At 40.4% G+C, this 20,724-nt stretch overlaps 1 protein-coding gene across 1 annotated transcript in view; it reads left to right on the top strand.

The window, feature by feature from the left end:
• The first annotated feature begins 366 nt into the window (after window positions 1-366).
• lars2 (leucyl-tRNA synthetase 2, mitochondrial) overlaps window positions 367-20,724 on the top strand; it is a 35,150-nt gene continuing 14,792 nt past the window's right edge. Inside the window, exons 1-8 of the mRNA XM_004565175.3 lie at window positions 367-541; window positions 4,368-4,600; window positions 7,066-7,197; window positions 14,996-15,087; window positions 16,497-16,557; window positions 16,660-16,749; window positions 17,050-17,193; window positions 19,970-20,077. Coding sequence (XP_004565232.3) covers window positions 4,376-4,600; window positions 7,066-7,197; window positions 14,996-15,087; window positions 16,497-16,557; window positions 16,660-16,749; window positions 17,050-17,193; window positions 19,970-20,077 — 852 coding nt within the window. The 5' untranslated portion in view covers window positions 367-541; window positions 4,368-4,375. The remainder of the gene's footprint in view (window positions 542-4,367; window positions 4,601-7,065; window positions 7,198-14,995; window positions 15,088-16,496; window positions 16,558-16,659; window positions 16,750-17,049; window positions 17,194-19,969; window positions 20,078-20,724) is intronic.

Below are 20,724 nucleotides of genomic sequence, written 5' to 3' on the forward strand. Positions count from 1 at the left end.
TCTAGAGGCTACAGTGCAATACAAAAACTGATTGGATAATGACAACTACATCCTTTTATTTATTTATTACATATTTTGTTCCTATAAACATAGTAAAACTTTTTTTTAAACATCCATTGACAGTATGTTCTAGTGTTAAAGTGAGATTTTCAAAAATCCCCTCTCTAGAAAGAAAATTTTTAAAAATGTGTCACAAAACAGGAATTGTCAACCTTTGTTTACTCAATTTTCATTTTATCCTCTGGAAAATAGCGACTGTTAGTACTAGTACTATTACTATCAGTACTAGAAATAGTTATTACAGGGCGTTAATCGCAATATCCGTCAGGAATGTAGCTAAAGGCTGTCTTTGTCGTTGTGCACTGTGTTAATAAAGGTTATTTAAATCCAATATGGCGGCGCCTACAGTGCAATCGTGAGCCAGGAAAACAGGTCGTTTACAACGGTTTTTAAGGCTGGTTGGGATGTTTTCTTTAACACGGACTGGCGTATTCTGTTATTCCGAGCACAGCGCGGAAATAAAGGAGTAGGAAATAAAACGGTGAGTAGCTTCACAGAAGACATTTTCCCTCCTTTCCTTCATCCTTCAGCGTGTGTGCAGCTGACAGACTCCACGAACATGCACACAGCAGGTGTAAAAAGGTGTTTCCATTGTGTTTAATTCGCATTAAAGAGAGGAGCATTCGCTTATCTATGCGGATAAAGCAGCAGGTCAGGTTTATCACGAGAAATAACAACACGCAATACCGCTGTAGCATAAAGACGGAAAAGAAACCATGTCAAAACCCCTATAACGTGCATGTAACAAAGTCACGCGATAATTGGCGTGACGCATGCTGTATCAATGTAACAGGATGTGGACTATTTGTGGTTTTAGAATCCAAAATGTTTTTGCTCTTACTTGATTTGCTTGCTTGGTGCTTCTTACAAATATGCAGGCAAATCGTGTATAACTCTCATGTCAGAAGCCATATAGCTTATTACACCTCATTGTTAACAGTGTAAGACAAGCTGAACTGAATTTAACGCCTGCATTTATGTGATCGTTTTATCCAATGAGGCCAAAAGTTGTTAGGAGTTGTAAATTTGGGAGCATGTGGTCAGAAAGACAAGCTGTGGTAACACAGTTTTGATGGTGTTTTGAGAATATTCTTATAAATGTATCCAATACATTTGATTACTGGCAACATTATCGTTTCTTGAGCAAATGTAAGTAAGTGCACCTTTACTCATTGTCTTAATATATGTGAGCTCTGGCACCAGAAACAGATGCATTTGACTTCTGACATATTGAAACACCTGTCCTATCTGAGCATTTATAAAAGATTCTCATAATGACTGACTGCACAGCTCTCCCCCAGATCCTAGTTTTCTGCTTTAAAAATATATTTTTAAATTGTCACAGTTACTGTTCATTTGAAGAATTAATCAGCCACCCCCACCCCACCCCTTGCTGAGTACTGGAGTCCAGCACACAGACTTGGACATCAGCTTGAGATGAAGCAATGTTTTACTCTTTGTAGGAGACACCCGAATGGATGAGGCCAGTCACCATAGAAACATTATCTCAGTCTTTCGCCTCAGCCCACTCACTCGCACCGTCAGAGACGCGCACGGCGTTGAGTGCTCGTCTCTCCCAGCTTCAGCCTGAGGGGAGGAGTGTTGGCTGTTGTGATGCTAGCTTATACTCGAGAGAATATATTGAAGACAAAAAAGTCCCACAAACAGGTGGGTGGAGGAGAACCAGTGGCAGCTGACAAAGCTCAGCTTTCTCCAAGTGATTTGTCCATCCTGGTCAGTTGTCTCCTTATAATCTAGGATGTAATTTTTTTTTAAAAAGCAGTGGTTTTTATTGCTAAAATCAGGTCATCTGAAACTTTCTCTCTCATGCTGATTTGTTTAACTGTCAAGTTTTCATAACATCAGCAATCCTACAATACAGAGTAACCTTTTCCTCTGAGCCCTCCTCAGCTTTAGTCATAATTTATATTTTCCCGACTGACTTGATGTCAGTCTGATGTCGGGGCGTGCTGATCATCTCAGCCTCCGCTTTGATGCTTTAAAGGTCTCTCCTTCTGAGATCCAGATGCGTCACTGCTGTGAAAATATTCTCCTTACAGGTCAGGTTAGCAGCAGTAGTCCTCCGCAGCCAAGACTGTGCTGACTGTACGAGCCTCTCAGGTTACCTTGGAAACTGTCTGTATATACACGTCTGTGTCTGGGTGAAATCAAATCAAGGTTAAATGGGTTTTCGTACATACTGCTGACTGTCTGACCGACATTAAGCCAGCAGAAAGTTTAGCCTAACTGCTCTCTGATCATTAAGGAGGAAGGGAAACCTTTCTGAAACAGCCTACAATCAATCTGTTTTTCTTCTTTCAAGTTGTTAGCAGTGGGAGTGGTAAACTTTTTTAAATTTATTTTATAGAGTAATCCTGTTCTGGACATTTTCTTTAATGTAGTATTTTGTCCTTTTGACCTACCAGTAATTACACAAATTGAGTGAAGCTGCCACTTCCATGCAGGTGATGTCCAGAGGCAGCTGGGTGCACTTAACCTCCTATAATGAAGTGGGAATAATCTAAAAGTACAGGGCCGATTTAAAGCCGAGAAATCGGTGTGTCATTTCATGTCATCTGACTGCAAATGACATTCTTTCATCCGAGCAGGCAGGTGGTTTGATACCTTAGATTCAGAGAGAGGCAGAGCTGTAATCACATCGCGCTGAATAAACCAGTCGTGCTGTTGTGTGAGTGACGTTGATGCGATGGACACAGGCTGTGAAGCAGCAGTGGTAAAAAGAAATTAAAAAAAAATCAGAGCTGCCATAAATTAATCGCAGTGGATGAAACTGTCACTCAGTCTGTTCACAACAAGTGGACTTTAATGTAATGTTGCTCATTCCTGTAGATTCAAGTCATCTGAAGTCATATGCACTGATGTGGGAAACCCTTTTCATACCTACTGCAGAACTATCAGAACAATCTCCAGACTGAAAACCTTTTTTTTTTAAACCCCTCAGCCCTAAAAGGCTGATGGGGTATTGTTGTCATCCTGCGGGCAACATGGACACCCACGTTTGTGAATAAGATAACTCGAGAACGAAGCAATACAGGCACTTCATATTAGTAACATAGTTGTATCTAAATGCTAAAAATTTCGGACAAGTTTGAATCTCAGTGACCTTGACCTTAAGGTCAAGTTTAAAAAAAAAAAATACTATGAATGCAATAACAAGAGAACAAGGCAAAGTGGGATTTTGATATTCATACCATAGATGTGTCTACTAAAAGGCTGAGGGTACCACCAGCTGCCGTCAGTATTTTTAAATCCTTCTAATCTGGAAGGGTTACGCATGCATTTGTTACATCTAAACTGGGCTATTCTAATGCACTTACAGTCCCTCTGGGAAATATTCACAGCGCTTCACTTGCTTCATATTTTTTCAGTCATTTTACAGTCGTAAATTCATTTTTTACCTCAAACAATACCCCACAGTGATAAGGTGAAGAAAAGGTTCTTGCAAATTTGGGCTCCTTAGTAACTCCTGATCATCAAAGCTTATTTCAAAAGAACCTCGTGTCTTTGCTGCTGCTGCACCAAAACTCTGCAGTGACCTCCCAAATGACCCAAATTCAAATGTTTAAATCTGAGTTGAAGACGCACCTTTTCTGTCAAGAATTTGGAACTGTGACCGGAAGATTTGGTTATTTCACGTAAACATTGTGACTGCGTGTAATGTCAGTGTTTAAGGAACCTGTAAAACACTTTGGGGTTTAAATGTGCTATAAAATAAAATATACTTAGTTACTTATTGAATATTACACCATGGAGGGCATATCTGCCCTGTAGCCTTTTAGAATAATAATGTCAGACTCTAGTGGGTTTGAAAAATAAGTTTAGCTTATTCCACTCCACAAAAACCTGACTATTTTCTTTCATCTCACCATTTGGTCACATCGATGGAGATCCAGCACACACTGCAGTTGCACAAGTTTGGCCGGTCAGAGTGAAACTTCCAGGAAGCGATCCAAGCGTAGGAAAGGGCCGAAGGGGCACGAAGAGGCAGCTTTGAAAGGGAGAGCAGCAAAATCTATATCAGATAAAGTATTTGATTCATGTGGGCGGAGTCACGAGCCTTTTATTGTCATTTCTATGTAAAGATGGAAACTGCCGTTTCCATTTTCTGTCAGTTAGATGTTTTAATGTGTGTGCATTCATGTTGTGTGTTTTATAAGCTATTTAATATATTTACCAAAGGTTAGGGGAAAGCTCGGTTAAAGCTGACCTCTACTGAAAAATAGAAACTTTAGTATTTCACTAGCATGTCAACATTTCCACCACTGGCTGTTTTCCTGTTTTATCAGACGCAATCATGCGGGTGTCCGTGAGAAGGCTGGCGCTGTATCCCCTGTTTGCAGCCCAAAGGAGCGGAGCCCTCCAGAGTCCATTTCTGCACCAAATTTCACCCAGGAGTCGCACCCTGTTCAGTGAGACGGGCGTGTGGGAGAAGGACTATCGAACAGAGACCAGACGCAAAGTGGAAGGATGGTGGCACCCGCGAATTATGGCGCAGTGGCGGAAGGATGCAGTGGAGGAGGTAAGAGGGTCTTTCAAAGTATCAAATAATAAGCTCAAGATTAAATGAATGATTGTTTTGCTTTTGGTAACCAGCAGTTACAAAAAAAACCAAAACTCAGTTTATATATGACACAGCAAGTGCTCCAGCTTCCTCTCACAGCTCAGAGGTATGCATGTTGATCTAATTGGTGATTTGTAAATTGGCCCTGAGATAGACTGGCAGTCTGTCTCTTGCTCAGTGTCAACTGGGATAGGCTCCTGTCCCACCACAATCCTGGTTAGGCAGTCTGGAACATGCATGGATGGAAATGCACTAAATCCTATAATAATCCTAATTATTATATAATCCTAATATAATAATCCAATAAATCCATATTTAGATAAGAAGCTGGAACAAGCAGATGGTTGGCATTTCATTTGCCCCACATGCTGCTGCTGTAAAAATGTGTTGAGGTAAACTGCTAGTAGAAATGAATGTCTGATATGTCGAGTGAGAAACATGAGTCATCCTCAGTAAATACTTGACATAACAAAAATACTTCTTTCAGATGTTCTATGGCCTAAATAGAGGTCATTACTGTTGAATGAGTTGGAAATCATAATTGTGCTCCACAAATCAAGGTTGCACCAACAAGTAGACGTCTTTTGTAGAATCTAAACATCATAAGCACAAACAAATGTTTTGTTTGTCCTTGCAAGAAAAACACAGATGTGTGTGTTTAAAAAACTGCTGATTTTATTTGAGTTTCACAAAACCTCTGCTGTGTCTACCTTGGACCAAGTGCGTACTATAAATGAGGACAGTGGTAATTAGCTCCCCTCTTTAACCGAGCAAAACATTTTTAACCCACGAGTGAGTTCAAGAAATTCAAATGGATCCACACAATACAGAACAAGCCTGGTAGAGGTAGGAGCTGAAAGATTTCAAAGACTCTGGAAAGAAAACCACTGAAGACCCCAGAACGACTGCAGAGACACAAGTGGATGACTTAACCAAGGCAGGAATGATATTCTCAAAGAAGAAAATCATCAAAAACCTGCACAAGAATGGATTGTGAGGTTGCAGACCATGGAAAAACTCCACTTCTGCAGAAGAGACACCTTCAGTCCAGACTAAAGTATGCTAAAGAAAACCTGAGGAAAGATTATAATTATTGCAAGTGCGTCCTTTGGCCATATGAGACAAAACTAGAGCTCTGTATCAGAGATACCGCTCATGTTTGGAGAAAGAAGAGGGAGGTAAACAACTAAAGAACTCCCCAGTGAAAAGTGGTGGTGGGAGTATTGTTTTGTGGGAAAGCTCCAGTATGTCTGGGATTTTGAATCTCACCAAGGTGAAAGAATTATGAAGAATTTAAAATAAAACCTCAAGCAGTCAGCGCAAAACTGGGTCTGCGTCATCGCTGTGTTCCAGTATGACAGCAACCCAAACATTCATAGCTCCTGGAAGAACAGCCTTCAGAATGCCAAAGTGAGCATTACTGACTAGCATGGATACATCCTGAAAAACTGAAACTCTGTGGGGTGAACTGAAGCCCAGGGTCCCTGCCAGAAGACCGTTAGATCTGGAAAAAAATGGGCTGTGATTGGAAAACGAGTGTGAGAAACGAACAACTGCAGGCTGTTATCCAGCTAAAACGGACTCCAGTGTCTGATTATTAGCATCAGTGGGGCTAATAATTTTGACCCTGGTAGTATTAGCTTTTGTGACATAATTTTTTTTTCTGTGTGCAAAGTAAAATACGCATCCAAAGTAAAACTCTGACATTTGGAAAAGCTCTGTTAAAAATTCCTTGTTTTGTTTAACAGCAATTGGGAAATACTTATTAGCACCTGAGCTAATAATTCTGTCCTCTGATCCTGTATTGAAACAGATCCACATGTATACATTTGAGGCACAGTTAGACGAATAGGTGCATGCTTCTAAATTATGCCCTCATCTATTATTGCCACTGACCCTCGCAGCTCATCTCAGACTCGGAGCTCTGGATGATTATATATCCTAATGGCCTGACAGTGTGGCAGTCTGGGACTGGCTCACAGTGATTAAGTGCATTTACCACAGAACTCTGGACCTAATTAATTTACTGAAAAATTCATGACTCATGTTTCCTGTAATCACGTCTTTCTGGGTGTAACTGGTACTTACTGCGTTGCTGTGGCAACAGCATTGAGACTGTAAATCACCAGCGGTCTGCACTGACATCATTTAAATTCGGACACTATAATCAGCCTCTGTTAGAGCCTTATACAGTAATATACCCCGAGTCAGTCGGCGCTCACGATCGCTATGTGATGAGCAGCTATTCCTGTTCTCATCAGTTTAATGGAGTCTCTGTTGTATGGGATTCATTCAGAGGCCAGACTGATAATGGAGAGGCTCCTCTGCTGTGTGCTTTCAGGATTAAAAGTCAGTTTTATGGTCATTTGTCTCATGTCTCATGATTCTATAACGGCCTCTTCTTCTTCTTTTTTTTCCTCCAGAGTCCCCACAAGAAGAAGTTTTATGTCCTCTCTATGTTTCCTTACCCATCAGGGCGACTGCATATGGGCCATGTGCGAGTGTATACCATCAGTGACACCATTGGTCATTTCCAAAAAATGAGAGGGCATCAGGTATGTCAGCTTTTATTTTATTCTTTTATTTTGTTATGTTTCTGCCTTGTACCATCCCTATTGAAGCCGAACATGCTCTGCTCTCACAGCAGCAGTTGTTTAGCGGTGCCATATTTCAGAGTCCCGAGAGCTGTTTAGCTTTAAGTTTGCTGACTCTGTAAGTAAATTACAGGGTTTTATGGCCAACACAGAAATTCCATAAGTGATATTACAGGACACACTGCTGTTTGATGTAAATGGATTGGTACTTATAAAGTGCTTTTCTGCTCAGTTTAAACTCTCAAACTGCTTTCTTACAAAACTCTATTATTTCTTTGTTGTTTCAATGCCTCTTTGCAATAAGTCTAAAGGCTGTTTATTTCTAATTCATGCATTTGTGTGCACTCATAAAAAACCTTCCAGATCTTCTCTGCCAATGACAAACCGCTTATTCTGCTATTGACTGTTGATTGATGGTGTTTATCGGATCGGATGATGATGTGGAGGAACGTTATCTTTGGTGAAAAGCGCTATTTCTGTGAGGTCTGTCTAACATTCACACTCCAGTGGATGCATCTGAGAGCAGTTTGGTTAGTATCTTGCTCAAGGATATAACCACCAACCTACTTCCTGTGCTACAGCCAGTCCTGAATTCAACCCCACCGAACGCTTGTGGGATCAGCTTGGGCGTGCCGTTCGTGCCAGAGTGACCAACACAACTGGCCGACTTGTGACAAATGTTAGTTGAAGAATAAGACGCCATCCTACCCCAGTGTGTGACCAAGCTGGTGACCACCATGAGGAGGAGGAGGTGCCAGGGTGCTGTGCCTTTGTATGTGTACGTCAATCATCTTCAGTGTTGGGAAGGTTACTTTTAAAATGTATTCCACTACAGATTACAGAATACATGCCCCAAAATGTATTTTGTAACGTATTCCGTTACGTTACTCAAGGCTGCACTTTTTGCAGCAATCTCCTATAGAAAAATATTCCTCACCTGTAAAACAGGTTCGCAGCTCCGAACCGTAAAGGCGTAAAACCGTAAAGGGACCTCTGGCTAATACTTCGGGGTTCGTGTCGGGCTCGTAGCTGAAGACTAGCTTTACTTTGTTGTCTGAGTCAACTTTGCTAGCGAGAGACAGAGAGAGGCGTTGAAAGGCTGCTCCAACAGAACTTATTGCTTCGGAGGAAAACGCGAACACGGTGTACAGTCGAGTCTTAATAGCTTACTTACAACTTGGCTCTTTTTGGGTGCAGTGGTTATTATTATATTTACATGCTTCCATCTCCCGTTTTTGCTCGGTGACAACTCGTACTTTTCCACTCTCCTTTTTCTCCCTCCCTCGCTCACAGACACATAACGGGTATGTCAGTCCATTCAACCTGCAGCACGGACTACACTGCCCATGAGGCTACATTGTTTACAGTTATGCCTGTAACACTTCTCCTATTGCCTTCATATTAAATAATTTTTGTGAATAATTTTTTAAAATATTTCTTCACGTCATTATGCGGGCCGCAAGTAGAGGTGACATGGACCACGAGATTGAGACACAGACATTAGAGCCTCCTAATGCGTGTTTTGTTTGGGTTTCCACCGGCATGGAAACTAAAAATAGAGAGAGCATAGCCTAACATATGAAACGGGAAAATACTGCTGTGTAATCCATTTATTTCAACAAAGTAACTGTATTCTGAATACCACCTTTTTAAACGGTAACTGTAACGGAATACAGTTACTCATATTTTGTATTTTAAATACGTAACGGCGGTACATGTACTCCGTTACTCTCCAACACTGATCATCCAATATCCAATAAGTGACACCAAACAAGAGTCAATAACAGAATAAGCTGTTTGGCACTGGCAGAGAAGATCTTTTAAGTCTTTCATGGGTGCAACTCACAAATGCATTATGCTTACGAATGTGGCAACATTAAAGGAGAAATACACAAGCTTTGTACTGGTGTGGGATTTAGTGCCTAGAAGCATTGTTACAACAAAGGACCATTCACACACAAATAATACATACAGGAGGAGAAGCAGGTAACAGGTAAACACTGAGAATACCCCATGACAATAGCACATTCAGGTGTCCATCCCTGTAGGAATGAGCCTGTTCTGCCTTTGAGCTTTTAACTTTTAATGCACGCCCCAGTTTGGCTTATTGTGCGCTATCTTCCCCTCACCGCACGTCTCTCCCTGTGACAAACAAAAACTTACAAAGGACGTGACGCCCTCAAATGTGCTGTTTGAGACACACACTTGGTGTTATTGTGAGGAGTTAAATGTAATGGATGTGTTTTGGCTGTTGTTTAGTAATATTGGGAAAAATGGTGAGTCAGTCCTTCATTGAACTCGTCTTTGATACAAAACATGACGCTGCATTGACAGTATGATTGCTGCTTTCTCACTGGAGCCACTTCAAAAGGCTCCCCTCACCAATCTGTAACCCACTTTTTTTCTGTTTATTTCTGCTCAACAGTTCTTTAATATCAGCTGTGTTTACACTGCTGGACTCACTGTTTACTCTTCCTCCGAACTGTGAAGCTTCCCATCTATATACACGTGTAATGCTTATGCAGTAGTTTGACTTGAGCATTAATATGAGTGTGATTAGAAGCTTAAGTCTACACCGCCGTGAGAGCGTGTAATTAAATTGTTCTTTGTTGTACTTTGATTTCTATTGTACATCCCTTTGCTTTTTAAATGCTAATTTCAACGCCACACCCAGGTGCCAGTTTATTACTCTAAATTAATCCTACCTTCTCACAGGTGTTGATTCAGCTGTAATGTCAGCCTGTATCAGTGTCTCGTGAACTGTTTTTGGGGCAATTACCATGACAGAAATTAGAAAACATTTTACACTTAACCCCATCAAGGAGGAGGTAATGTTTTTTGTAATGTTTGTGTATGTGTGCGTGCGTGTGTTACTCTTACTGCCTCAAAAAGTTTTGAATTGATTCTGATAAAAAAAAAAAAAAAACTGTGTAGAGTGGGCTTTTGGTTACAAGCCATTAACATTTGGATTAGATGCACCAAGGTCTTTAAGATAAGATAAGATAAGATAGAACTTTATTAATCCCTCGGGTGGGTTCCTCTGGGAAATTCGACTTCCAAAAAGCACAGCAACGACCGAAGTTACAGTTACAGAATTGTTATTTTTATATATATATATATATATATATAATATATACATATATATACACACACACATATATAAATACAGAGACAAATATAAATAAAATATACAAAGGGGATAAATAGAATAAATAGGAATAAAAAATAAAAATACAAGTGAATTGCACATTTAAGGCCAACTTAATGCTTTATTGGTCAAAAATTGACAAAAACTTTCAATAAAATTAAAAATAAATTAGAGGTTATGATTCTTACAAATATAAAGATTTAAAATATTGTCTCATGTTTGACCTCTGACCTCTACTTCAAGGTCAATAGATTATGCTGAAGGTCATAGTGATAATAATCCTATATAGGGCTGTTTAAAACGGTCTTTCTTACTGCCGTTGTGTGCAAAGACAGTATATAGTGAATGATATATAGGCATTAATATCACTATACTTTAAACCTCTGACGTCTTCTTCGAGGTCAAATAAGGTCAAACTTTCGTAAAATGACTCATCTTTAAGGCTAATATTGAAATTTACTGCCTGCTGGGATTCTGAATATCACATTATAGTTTGCATTCAACTATCATGTCACATTTGACGTCTGCCTTTCTTTCAAGTTTCTTTCAATCCTAAGTTTGAAGAGTTTAATTTCAGTTTAGTTTTTTTTTCAGTATTGCTGTATTTGTGGCAAGATTTAGGAAAATCAGTGCACAGCAGGACATTTTGAAAGCAGCTGACTCAGTCTTGTAGACATCCGAAGCCTCAATAAACACGTCCACAAAAGTCTCTTCGGATAGTTTGTGATAACAGATTTGACCAAATGAACACATGACAAAACTACGTTTATTTCTGCTGCACAAAATTATTTCAGAGATCTGGTTTTTATTATAGTAGTTAACTTTCATGACTAGTTTTAGTTTTTAGTTTACTTTTCGTTAACTTTAATAACCTTGGCTGACACTGAATCCTTCTTACAATAAAGTGAGGAATGAGGTCGGCCCATAAGCAGCTGTTTTGCTTTTCCTATAAGGTGTTTCTATGGTTTTTAATACCTGCTGTGGTAATTTGGATCCTCGCTATGAGGTCTCCTTGTAAGGTTAAAATTAGGTGTAAATAGAGTAAAATCCATACTCTCGATTACCAGCGCTCTAGTCTGTTATTGACTCCACTCTGTTTCAGCTCCTAGTGCTGCAATCGATATTCAGCACTCTGTTTGATTCCACTAAACGGCGGCCGCTGATGAAGCCGCGAGCAGTGTCTGTCACATGGACCGTGCTCCTGCGGTGACACAAACACCTGCTCAGTTCTTTGGTTAGACTTTGTCTGTACATGATCTATCCACCCAAGAAGAAAGGTGGGTGTGTGACAAGTTTCTCTCTTCCTCCGTGTTTTCTGGTCCAGGTGCCGTCTTTACACGAGATGCAGTGTTATTTTTGTTTCACCTGCCCGTCTTCCTCTGGCTGGTTTCTCTCTGAACAGAAACCTGGTGTCACATCACTGAGAACTACTTTGTTTCTCTCAGCATCGGTCAGAAAGTTGAGTTTGTTCTGCTGTATGCACTCAGTCTACCCTATTCACTAGTTAACTGAGAAAGGTACTCACTCTCCTTTAAACAGTTATGTGTAATGGGAGTTCTTTCATGTGTCACATACTAAATTAGAGAAAGTTTTAACCTAGACCTAACCTAGTTCTTTATAAATATCAAAATATGAGGTAATCAAAACAAAAAAAGATGTTAACTTTTAACCTTTATTGTAAGTACAAAGCTCGTGCTAATAATCACAGTAAACAGTAAAAATTAAAGTTGTTCCTGAAACTTCAAGTGTGGTTTTTTTTTTTTTACACTTGTTTTTGTTTGGTTTTTTTTACACTTATTTTTTCTCAGAATTCTGAGGAAAAAGTCGGAGATTCTGAGATTAAAATCAGAATTCTAACTTTAATCTCAAAATTCTGACTTTTTTTCTCAGAATTCTGACTTTAGTCTTAGAATTCTCAGATCATAGTCAGAAGTCTGAGTAAAAAAATTTTCTCAGAATTCTGAATATAATCTGAGAATTCTAGGAAAAAAAAGTCAGAATTCTGAGATTAAAGTCAGAATTAAAATCTCAGATTTCTAAGCAAAAATTTAGAATTTTGAGACTAAAGTCAGAATTCTGAGGGAAAAAGTCAGAATATTGGAAAAGGGGGAAAAAAAAAGATGTGCCCACCTTTTTTTTTTTTTTTTTTTCCCCTTCCCCCTTCGGTGACCCTAACCCTCTTCCGTAGATATTAAAATGAGTTTGATGCAAAACATATAAGCGTGACAAATGGTCCTAATTATTCCAACCATGACTGAGTACCGTTTTCAGTTTAGATAGATATCATGGGCACTGCTGCTGGGTGTAATTATATATGTGAAAACAACAACGCTTGTTTCTTGCTTAGGAAAAATAATAATTTTTACAGTCTATACCACATGTGTCAAAATCGCGGCCTGCCGACATTTAAATCCAGCCACACGTCACTTGAGCTTCTTCACACAGAATTCAACAAAAGGAAAGTTGATTTTTCAGAGCAGACAATTTCGGCTGAGACGAGACCCTGAGTCTACGTGATCACCAAGTGTTTTCTTCTCTCTTTTGTTCAAAAAACGTTACTTTCTGGTGGGTTTTTTGGTTTACAAAAATTCACTGTTAACTATTACATTTGCACTCAGTAACCTTCATGTTCTATTGGATTATAACCAGAATACGACCGGCTGGCAGCCTGTGGAGTTGAGTCCTGTGGAGTTGTGCTTATTGACAAAGAGACTCATTGAGACTGATGGATATGTATCGACAGTCGGAATGATGACGCTGCTGATTATCACAAATCATTTCCTGACATAAGCTAGAATTAATTTAGTTTCAAGACTGTAACAAAACTATTAGTTTGCTTAAAAGTAGGATTGCTTTTAGTTTGACAGAGATGCATCTAATGGGCACTGATGGTACACAGACATCAATATCAGCTTTTTCATTATTCAGCTGTCAGAGCAAATTTTCAGGCTTTTTCGTTTCATGCTTATAAATATTAGCTGGTGGTAGGTTCAAATTTATCAAACACACGTGTGTATTGGTACATTTTCACCACAATTAGAGCATGAAAAGGAATAAAAATGCTAAAGACGGGCGCCAGTATATCTCACTGCGTTGAGCAGCCGACAGATGTACCAAAAGGTTACTGCAGGAACCCGGGTCATTTCCTGTGTGATGATCCTCCTGCACCACCTTTTCTTCTGCCCTGCTGTCCTGTCCAATATAAAGGCTGAACTACCCAAAAATAAGCTATTTAAAAAGACTAATAGGGCTGGTCTGCCTCTACACATACACTGATGTGTAAGGGTTGGTAAGGGGTCGTTAACCTTTGAATGGGCTAGTGTAACGAGGAAACGTTTATCAAGTTGCATTTCAAAGTGTCAGATGGAGTGGAGTTTGTCTGGAGCTGTGTGGGTGGACACTTGCATGTAGCATCATATCAACAACATCAGTCTCCCAGCTCTTCTCCTCTGCTTTCATCCCATGGTGCCCTGCCCTGATTGGCTCTGACTTTGCATTACAGTGACTTCAGTGACTCTCTTGTCCATCTACCACAATCTCTTGTCAATGTGCTGATTTCACGGCCACAGATTCTCAAAAAGTCGGGGTAGCTTCACACTTTCTGTGGTCACAAGGATAAGTGGAGCTATTACCAGTGAAGTATTTACGCTGGATCAAGAGTGTAGTAGCACATCTGTCCTAACATTTTTCCGCTTGCAGTTCACATCGTGGCTGCTTTACTCACAGTGTGGCTGTATTCCTCCTGAGCTCTCTTAGCCTGATACCATCCAGCACTCGGCTTTACAAATGAGGCCCCTGCAGTTACCAAGGATACCAATTCGTCTGAAACATCAGACCAGTTAGGGTCCGTTCAGCGATGCTCTCCAGCTCTCGAGTCCTCGTCGCTCTGCCTCTCCTCTACTTTACTCACGCCTTCCACTCCTGTGCTCTCATTTCGTCTCGCCCAGTAAGCAGAAAAACACCATCGAGGACCCAAAAAGATGTCGCCTCGAGTGTTTGCCTGGGGGAGCCGTGCGTTCAGAGAGGATGTGTATAGAAAGTGAGAGTATATTTACAACAAGTTCAGGGTAATAATGTAAGCATGCTGACCCTTCTTTCTAAGGTTAAACCAGTTCCTTTTACATTTTAGTAAAACATCGGCTCTTAGTCTGTGTGCTTTCATCCCGATGTGTAAGCTCCCAGCAGGGATTTACACATCACCATAAAGTTGATGCGTGCAGAGGACCCTCGTTCCCTCCTAGACTGACTTGTTTTTTTTGGTTTAATAGTTACTGATTGCATAAATCCTGCTGTAATGTGAACAGCATGCTGATCAGAGGTGCTGTCAGTTAATTATGTGAATGATGCACGTTGACACCACAGGGCTATTTTCATTTTCCTCCTTTCACCTGGGAAACTTTCTCCTCTTGGTCTAAGTGTGATGTTAAGTCTGAAACCTTCAGTGACACTTTTGACCAATATTTAAACAGATTTCATATCGTTTCAGAGAAGCCATTTTTTGGTTAATTCAGCTCCTACTCTATAAAAAGTCCTAAAAAAGGAATATTGAATGGCTTTCACATTTTTCCAGAAAGCTAATGAAAATGACGAGTTCCCTGATTGTGTCTTCAGGTCTTAAATCCAATGGGCTGGGATGCCTTTGGACTTCCAGCTGAGAATGCAGCCATAGAGAGGGGGCTTGACCCAGAAGACTGGACTAAAAGGTATTTGAACTATTACATCTCAGTGTTTGTTGTTTTTATATACTAACTGGAATTGGCCCACTTTTGTGGTGCTAGGTTAGACCCTGTCTTGACTTACAAATGTAGACCGTGCCTGCAAACAAATGAATGGCTGTCTAAGGGAATTCAAACAGTTCTTTAAAATGAATACTGGCATTGCCATTTAGTCATCATTTATAGTTGTCAAATACACAATAAGCCATAAAATGCTCTGAATTACAATTAAATTCTAAAATTGCATTTAAGTAAACAAAATACTAAATGGAAAGTTATACCTTTAACCGTTTAATTCAAACATATTTTGTATTTTTATATTTCTTATCTTTAATTTAAAATGACTTCTGTTGTTGCTGGATGTCATCACTCAGACATCCCACCGATGCGGTGAGTTTCTCATCTCGAGCTGACAGATTACATGCTCCGGTTTCTTCTTTTTCCTTTAAGTCTTTTTTTCATACCAATTTTTTGTCCAAAAGATATTCAGAACATCCGTTATTTCAGCCAGAGCATCGCTTTTTATTATTATGTGTTTTTTTTAAACAGTGCTCACAGAAACACTTTGGAAACGTTTGCCTTTTTCCAGCTTCCTCTTTGAAAACAATTGTTTCGGTTTCATCAGTCAGATTTTCGCCAAATTTTTTGCCTTAGTTGTCCAGACGTCTCTTTTGCAACACGTCACCGCTCTCTCTGCTTCACCTGGAGGTAAACCTGTCTCCTTATAGAGAAAATGGAGGCATGGCAGTATGCAGATTATATGCAGGCAGCACAAACCTGTTGGTTCAGAATGATTTAGTAACGTATGCATAGTGGTAAGAACAAAATAGGCTGGTGTACATGTTTCATAACTCCAAAGGTAATTTTGCTAAATGAGGGCTATTGTCATGTTCAAGAAACCAGTTTGTGGTGGTGGAGGTTTTGTGATATGGCCTGATATCCTGCTAGAAGAAGCTATTAGACGATGGGTGCACTGTTGTCATAAATGATGCTCAACTGATATTAAAGGTCCTAAAGTATGCCCAAAGAAAAACCTCTTCCACAGCATTACACCACCAGAAACCTGAAGCTTTGTTGGAAGGCAGAACAGATCCATGCTTTCATGTTGTTTGTACCAAATGCTGACCCTACCATCTAAAGCAGCAGAAATTAAGACTTAACAGACCAGGCAACATTTTTACAATCTTCTGTTGTCCAAATTTGGTGAGCATATGCCATCTGTAACCTCAGTTCCCTGTTCACAGCTGACAGAGTGGCACTGGATGCAGTCCTCTGTTGCTGTTGCTGATCAGTTTAGCTGATTAAATATTTGTGTTGAGCAGTTGAAAAGGTGTACCTAACAAAGTGGCCCATGAGTGCACTATATCCTAACTCTAGCGCCGTTCCTCTCGCTTCAGTAACATACAGTCTATGCGGGAGCAGCTGGACACTCTCGGGCTTTGCTTCAACTGGGACCGGGTAAGCAGCACGTGATGATGAGCTGAGCATCAGACAGAGAGTTTTGGCAGCTTTCAGGCCCCTTTTGCTCCCTTTTGAGTCTGATTCTCACTTTCCTGACAGGAAGTGACCACTTGCCTCCCAGACTACTACAGGTGGACGCAGTATCTATTTATCAAGCTCTTTGAAGCGGGACTGGCATACCAAAAAGAGGTATTAATCGTATTTGCGCTCTGGTTTATCCTGGATTTCTTTTAAATGAATAATATGACTTGCGCAGGTTTCAGATCCCTGACTGGTACAGTAATGATTGAAGCAGCTCAGAGTTTTCTCTTTGACTGGATTAAATGGTAGACAGGCTGGAAAAAACATTTTTCATTTTGTGTAATAAAATGCAGTGGCCTTAAAATATGCTTTTAAATATGAGCTACTTCTTAAGCTGTGCTTTTCAATTTGTGAGCTCATGTGTGCCGTTTGGGTGTGTGCTGTGTGCTTGCATGTGTGTTATCCAAGGCTGTGGTGAACTGGGACCCTGTTGATCAGACGGTGCTGGCTGATGAACAGGTGGATGAAAATGGGCACTCCTGGAGGTCTGGAGCTCTGGTGGAGCAGAAGCTACTCACACAATGGTTCATCAAGACTACAAACTATGCCAAGGTATGACTATACCGCGTGTGTGTGAGAGGCAGTGCTAGAGATACACCAGTATGTGTGTGACAAGCAGCATCTGAATGGCTGACCAGAAACTTCATGTGGGCAAAAATGAGCTGCGGAGCCCTCTGATAACAATCATGGCTGACACTTCAGTAACAGCAGCTGCAGTCCTGCTTCTCTGGTTCTGCAATCAGACCCCTGGAGACCATCATTTATAGCCTGGCATCTCTACTTCAAGGAAAAAGAGACCAGAAGCCTCAGTAATACCACCAGGTGGCCTGGCTGGCTGATGAGAAGCCTCCACCTTTAAGCAGAGGGGTGAACAGGGCTGGTGCACGGTGAAATTAGCCGTTTTGGACTTACATGAATCAGCCTCAGAAAGAAAGTTCATACATTTTTCATGGAACTCATGCATGTGTGTGCATGTGCTTGCACATAGAAATACACTGTACAGGCAGGTACCTATAAAAGAGAAAAGTTTGGCTTTATGTGCTCAGTGCTTGAACACTTTAAACTCGAATTTATCTTAGTTTGTTTACTGAGTTGAGAAAAATTGGGTAGAAATGTTTCTAATAACATTTTTTTTTTGTTTCTAGAGCTGCAATGAGGAATTACATTCATGTTTAGTTAATGTTAGTTGATCTTAATTTTGTGGGGCATCTTTTTTGGTGTCTAAATGTGCAGAAAATCTCCCAAAAATTGCAATACCAACAAAATAATTCAGCTTCAAAGCCATCCAAAACTTTAAACATAGTCAGAGATACAGAACATCAAAGCAGTAAATCCTCACATTTGCCTAGCAAAAAAACAAAGTTTGACATCTCTGCATTCAAATTATGGGTTCAGTCACTGCCTGATTATTTCAGCTCTTCTTGTTTCCATCACAATATAAAAGAAAGCATAAGCAAGTTTTTGTGAGTGGGGTTTCATTTCATACTGAGATAACATTGAAACCAGTGCCTGGGCGGTGTGAAATAAATGTAAAAAAGAAAAACATTGGAAATGATGCAAAACACATGTAATTTCCAATAAAACAAACCCCAAACTTGCGAGAGCACCAGCGTGTCCGTTTGAGGGTTTTATTCGCTGCTTTGTCACTTTGATTAAAAAAATAATTTCGTCCGCAGTCGGCTGTCGCTCAGGTTCAGCCGCGGCGCCGAAGTCGCCCGTGCGTGTCCGTGTCAGAGGTTTGAGCGGAGGTGGAAGCAGCCTACTGTGACAATGTGTTCCTGCATTTCTAATTTTCTCTGAAGAGCAGAGAAGTGGGAAGGAAGGAAGAGGAAGGTGTTAAGGGAGAGAAGTGAGAGAGACAGATGGAGGGAAAGGCGGACCGTGTCAAACCAGAGCGTGACAAATAAAAAGCGATGTAATTGGACTGTGATTTCCTTTTTTTTTTTTTTTATTTCTGTCCGCTCGCCTCTAAACGTGTTCGAGTCTGTTAGACAACATTAACTTCAGGCAATATTTATTCAGTTTAGCTGTCAAGTTATTCCGCATTGTGCAACGACTGTGTATTATTACTAAGATGGATCCTTTTTTTTTCTTCCCATGTGGAGTGTGCAGGATGCTAAATGATCACATGGCAGGAGCAGGAGTTTTCAATTTCATGCATAATCACACTTGTTGCACTCAGACAAATGCTGCCTGCCTATTACACCACGACTGACATCTAAATGATTCACAAAAAGCGAGAGCTCAGTGCGCCGCTCACGTGCAGTATTGTTCAAATAGCTTCCAGAAATGTTTGATTTCCTCCAAGTAAATTAACACCCGACAACTGAACCCACTTCCAAAGTACAGCTGTTTGTGTGTTTCCTCACTGTGTTAATATATTTCCCAGAAGTGTACTTGACATGTCTCACTCACACATGCACACACACAGTCCTTGGTTACTCTTATTTCATGCTCGAGCTTTTCTTTGTTGCCAGGGACTCATGTCCTTGCTGTTAATGTTTTTTCTGGCTTTTGTGAGAAAAACACTCACTGCCTTTCACTTTAAAGCCGTGCCCGATTCTCACTCGTAGCTTTTTTTTCGTCATCTTTGTTTTGCTGTGTCTCCTTCCAGCAGCCTCTCAGTCACGCTGACACACGTTCTTCGGGATTTATGCCCCTTTTTTCCCCTCTCGCTCTGAAGGGAATCCATAACTGACGAGCTGCACTCATGCTAGCGATGACTATGGCTAGTGTTTATGTTCGTATTGATAACTCTGTGATGAGGTACTGCATGCTGAACTGCACCACGATGGGGTGGAGGGGTGGTTTGTGGGTAATAGATGCTGACAGACTGAAAAGGAAATTGAGAATTATAACATCTCTGGCCTCAGACCAGCTGTGGCTTTTTGGCTTGAGCCTCGTTGATATGCATAGCTTCCTTTAATCATGCAGTATAAATGTTGTTGTGTGTCTGTGTGTGTGTGTGTGTGTGTGTGTGTGTGGGGGGGGGGTGTATGGGCTTATGGGTGTGTATGTGAAGTGTGGGTGTGTGAGGTAGTGTGCACACTATATAGGCGATTGCTTTGCGATATCCAGGAAAGAGGGCGAGCAGAGGTCACAATTTTTGAGAATCCCTTTTTGTCTGCATAATGTGACCTGGTCGGCTCTGCTGCTTTGTCAAAATAAATTGGCTGCGCTTTGAAAGAGGCCACACGGAATTGGAGTCAATTGCATTATCCTAGACAGCCACATACTAATAGGAATATCTCTTTTCCACAGTGAAGTGGAAAATTAGCTCCTTCCAAACTTGTACAAAGTAGTAAACTTGTGGCTTTATCTCTTTCAGCCCCTCCTGGACGCCCTGCAGGACCTTCCAGAGTGGTACGGGGTCAAAGCCATGCAGGCAAACTGGATTGGAGAGTGCACCGGATGCTACTTCGACTTCAAACTGAAGGTGGATCTCGACTCCTTTCTCTCTCCTCTTCACTTTTCTTGTTTTCTTTCAGTCTCTCAGCACTTTCCCAGCAAGTGCTCCCTCTTCTGTGCTTCTGTTTTTCATCTCTTTCACCCCGAGCACTGATTGCCTGCTTTGAGTTTCTTTGACAGCTCTCTTTTTATCTGTTTCTATTAAAATCATGTACCAAAACATCGAAATCCATACTTATTATTTGCTTTCACTGCATCTGCTACAAGTAGCAATTTACCCAAACAGATGATGTCGCAGATTACTTGCTGCTGAAAGTCGTATTTAGGCTTCTTCCCAAGCCTGTTGTCTCAAACTGAGAGACATCAAAAAGCCAACTGAGAACCCAATTACTGGCATTATTAAAGCAGTTTTCCTTAAAAATAAAAATCACTCAAGTCGGTTCTTTAATTGTGATATTTTGTAGTATTTTTATATTTATAGAGGAAAGAGGGTTGGATAATAATTGGAAAGGGTTGTTATGAAGGAATGTAAAATTAAAGTAAAAACTAGAGTTTGTAAAATGCTGCTGTTAATTGCAATTATCTCCTATCAGTATGATTTTTAGCGTGATGGGTACTAATTGTTAATTAGAATATCCTTAAATAACTGTGCGCCATCTAAAAGTGATCTCAGGA

This window comes from Maylandia zebra, linkage group LG11, assembly GCF_041146795.1.
Source record: "Maylandia zebra isolate NMK-2024a linkage group LG11, Mzebra_GT3a, whole genome shotgun sequence".
Classification (NCBI taxonomy): domain Eukaryota; kingdom Metazoa; phylum Chordata; class Actinopteri; order Cichliformes; family Cichlidae; genus Maylandia; species Maylandia zebra.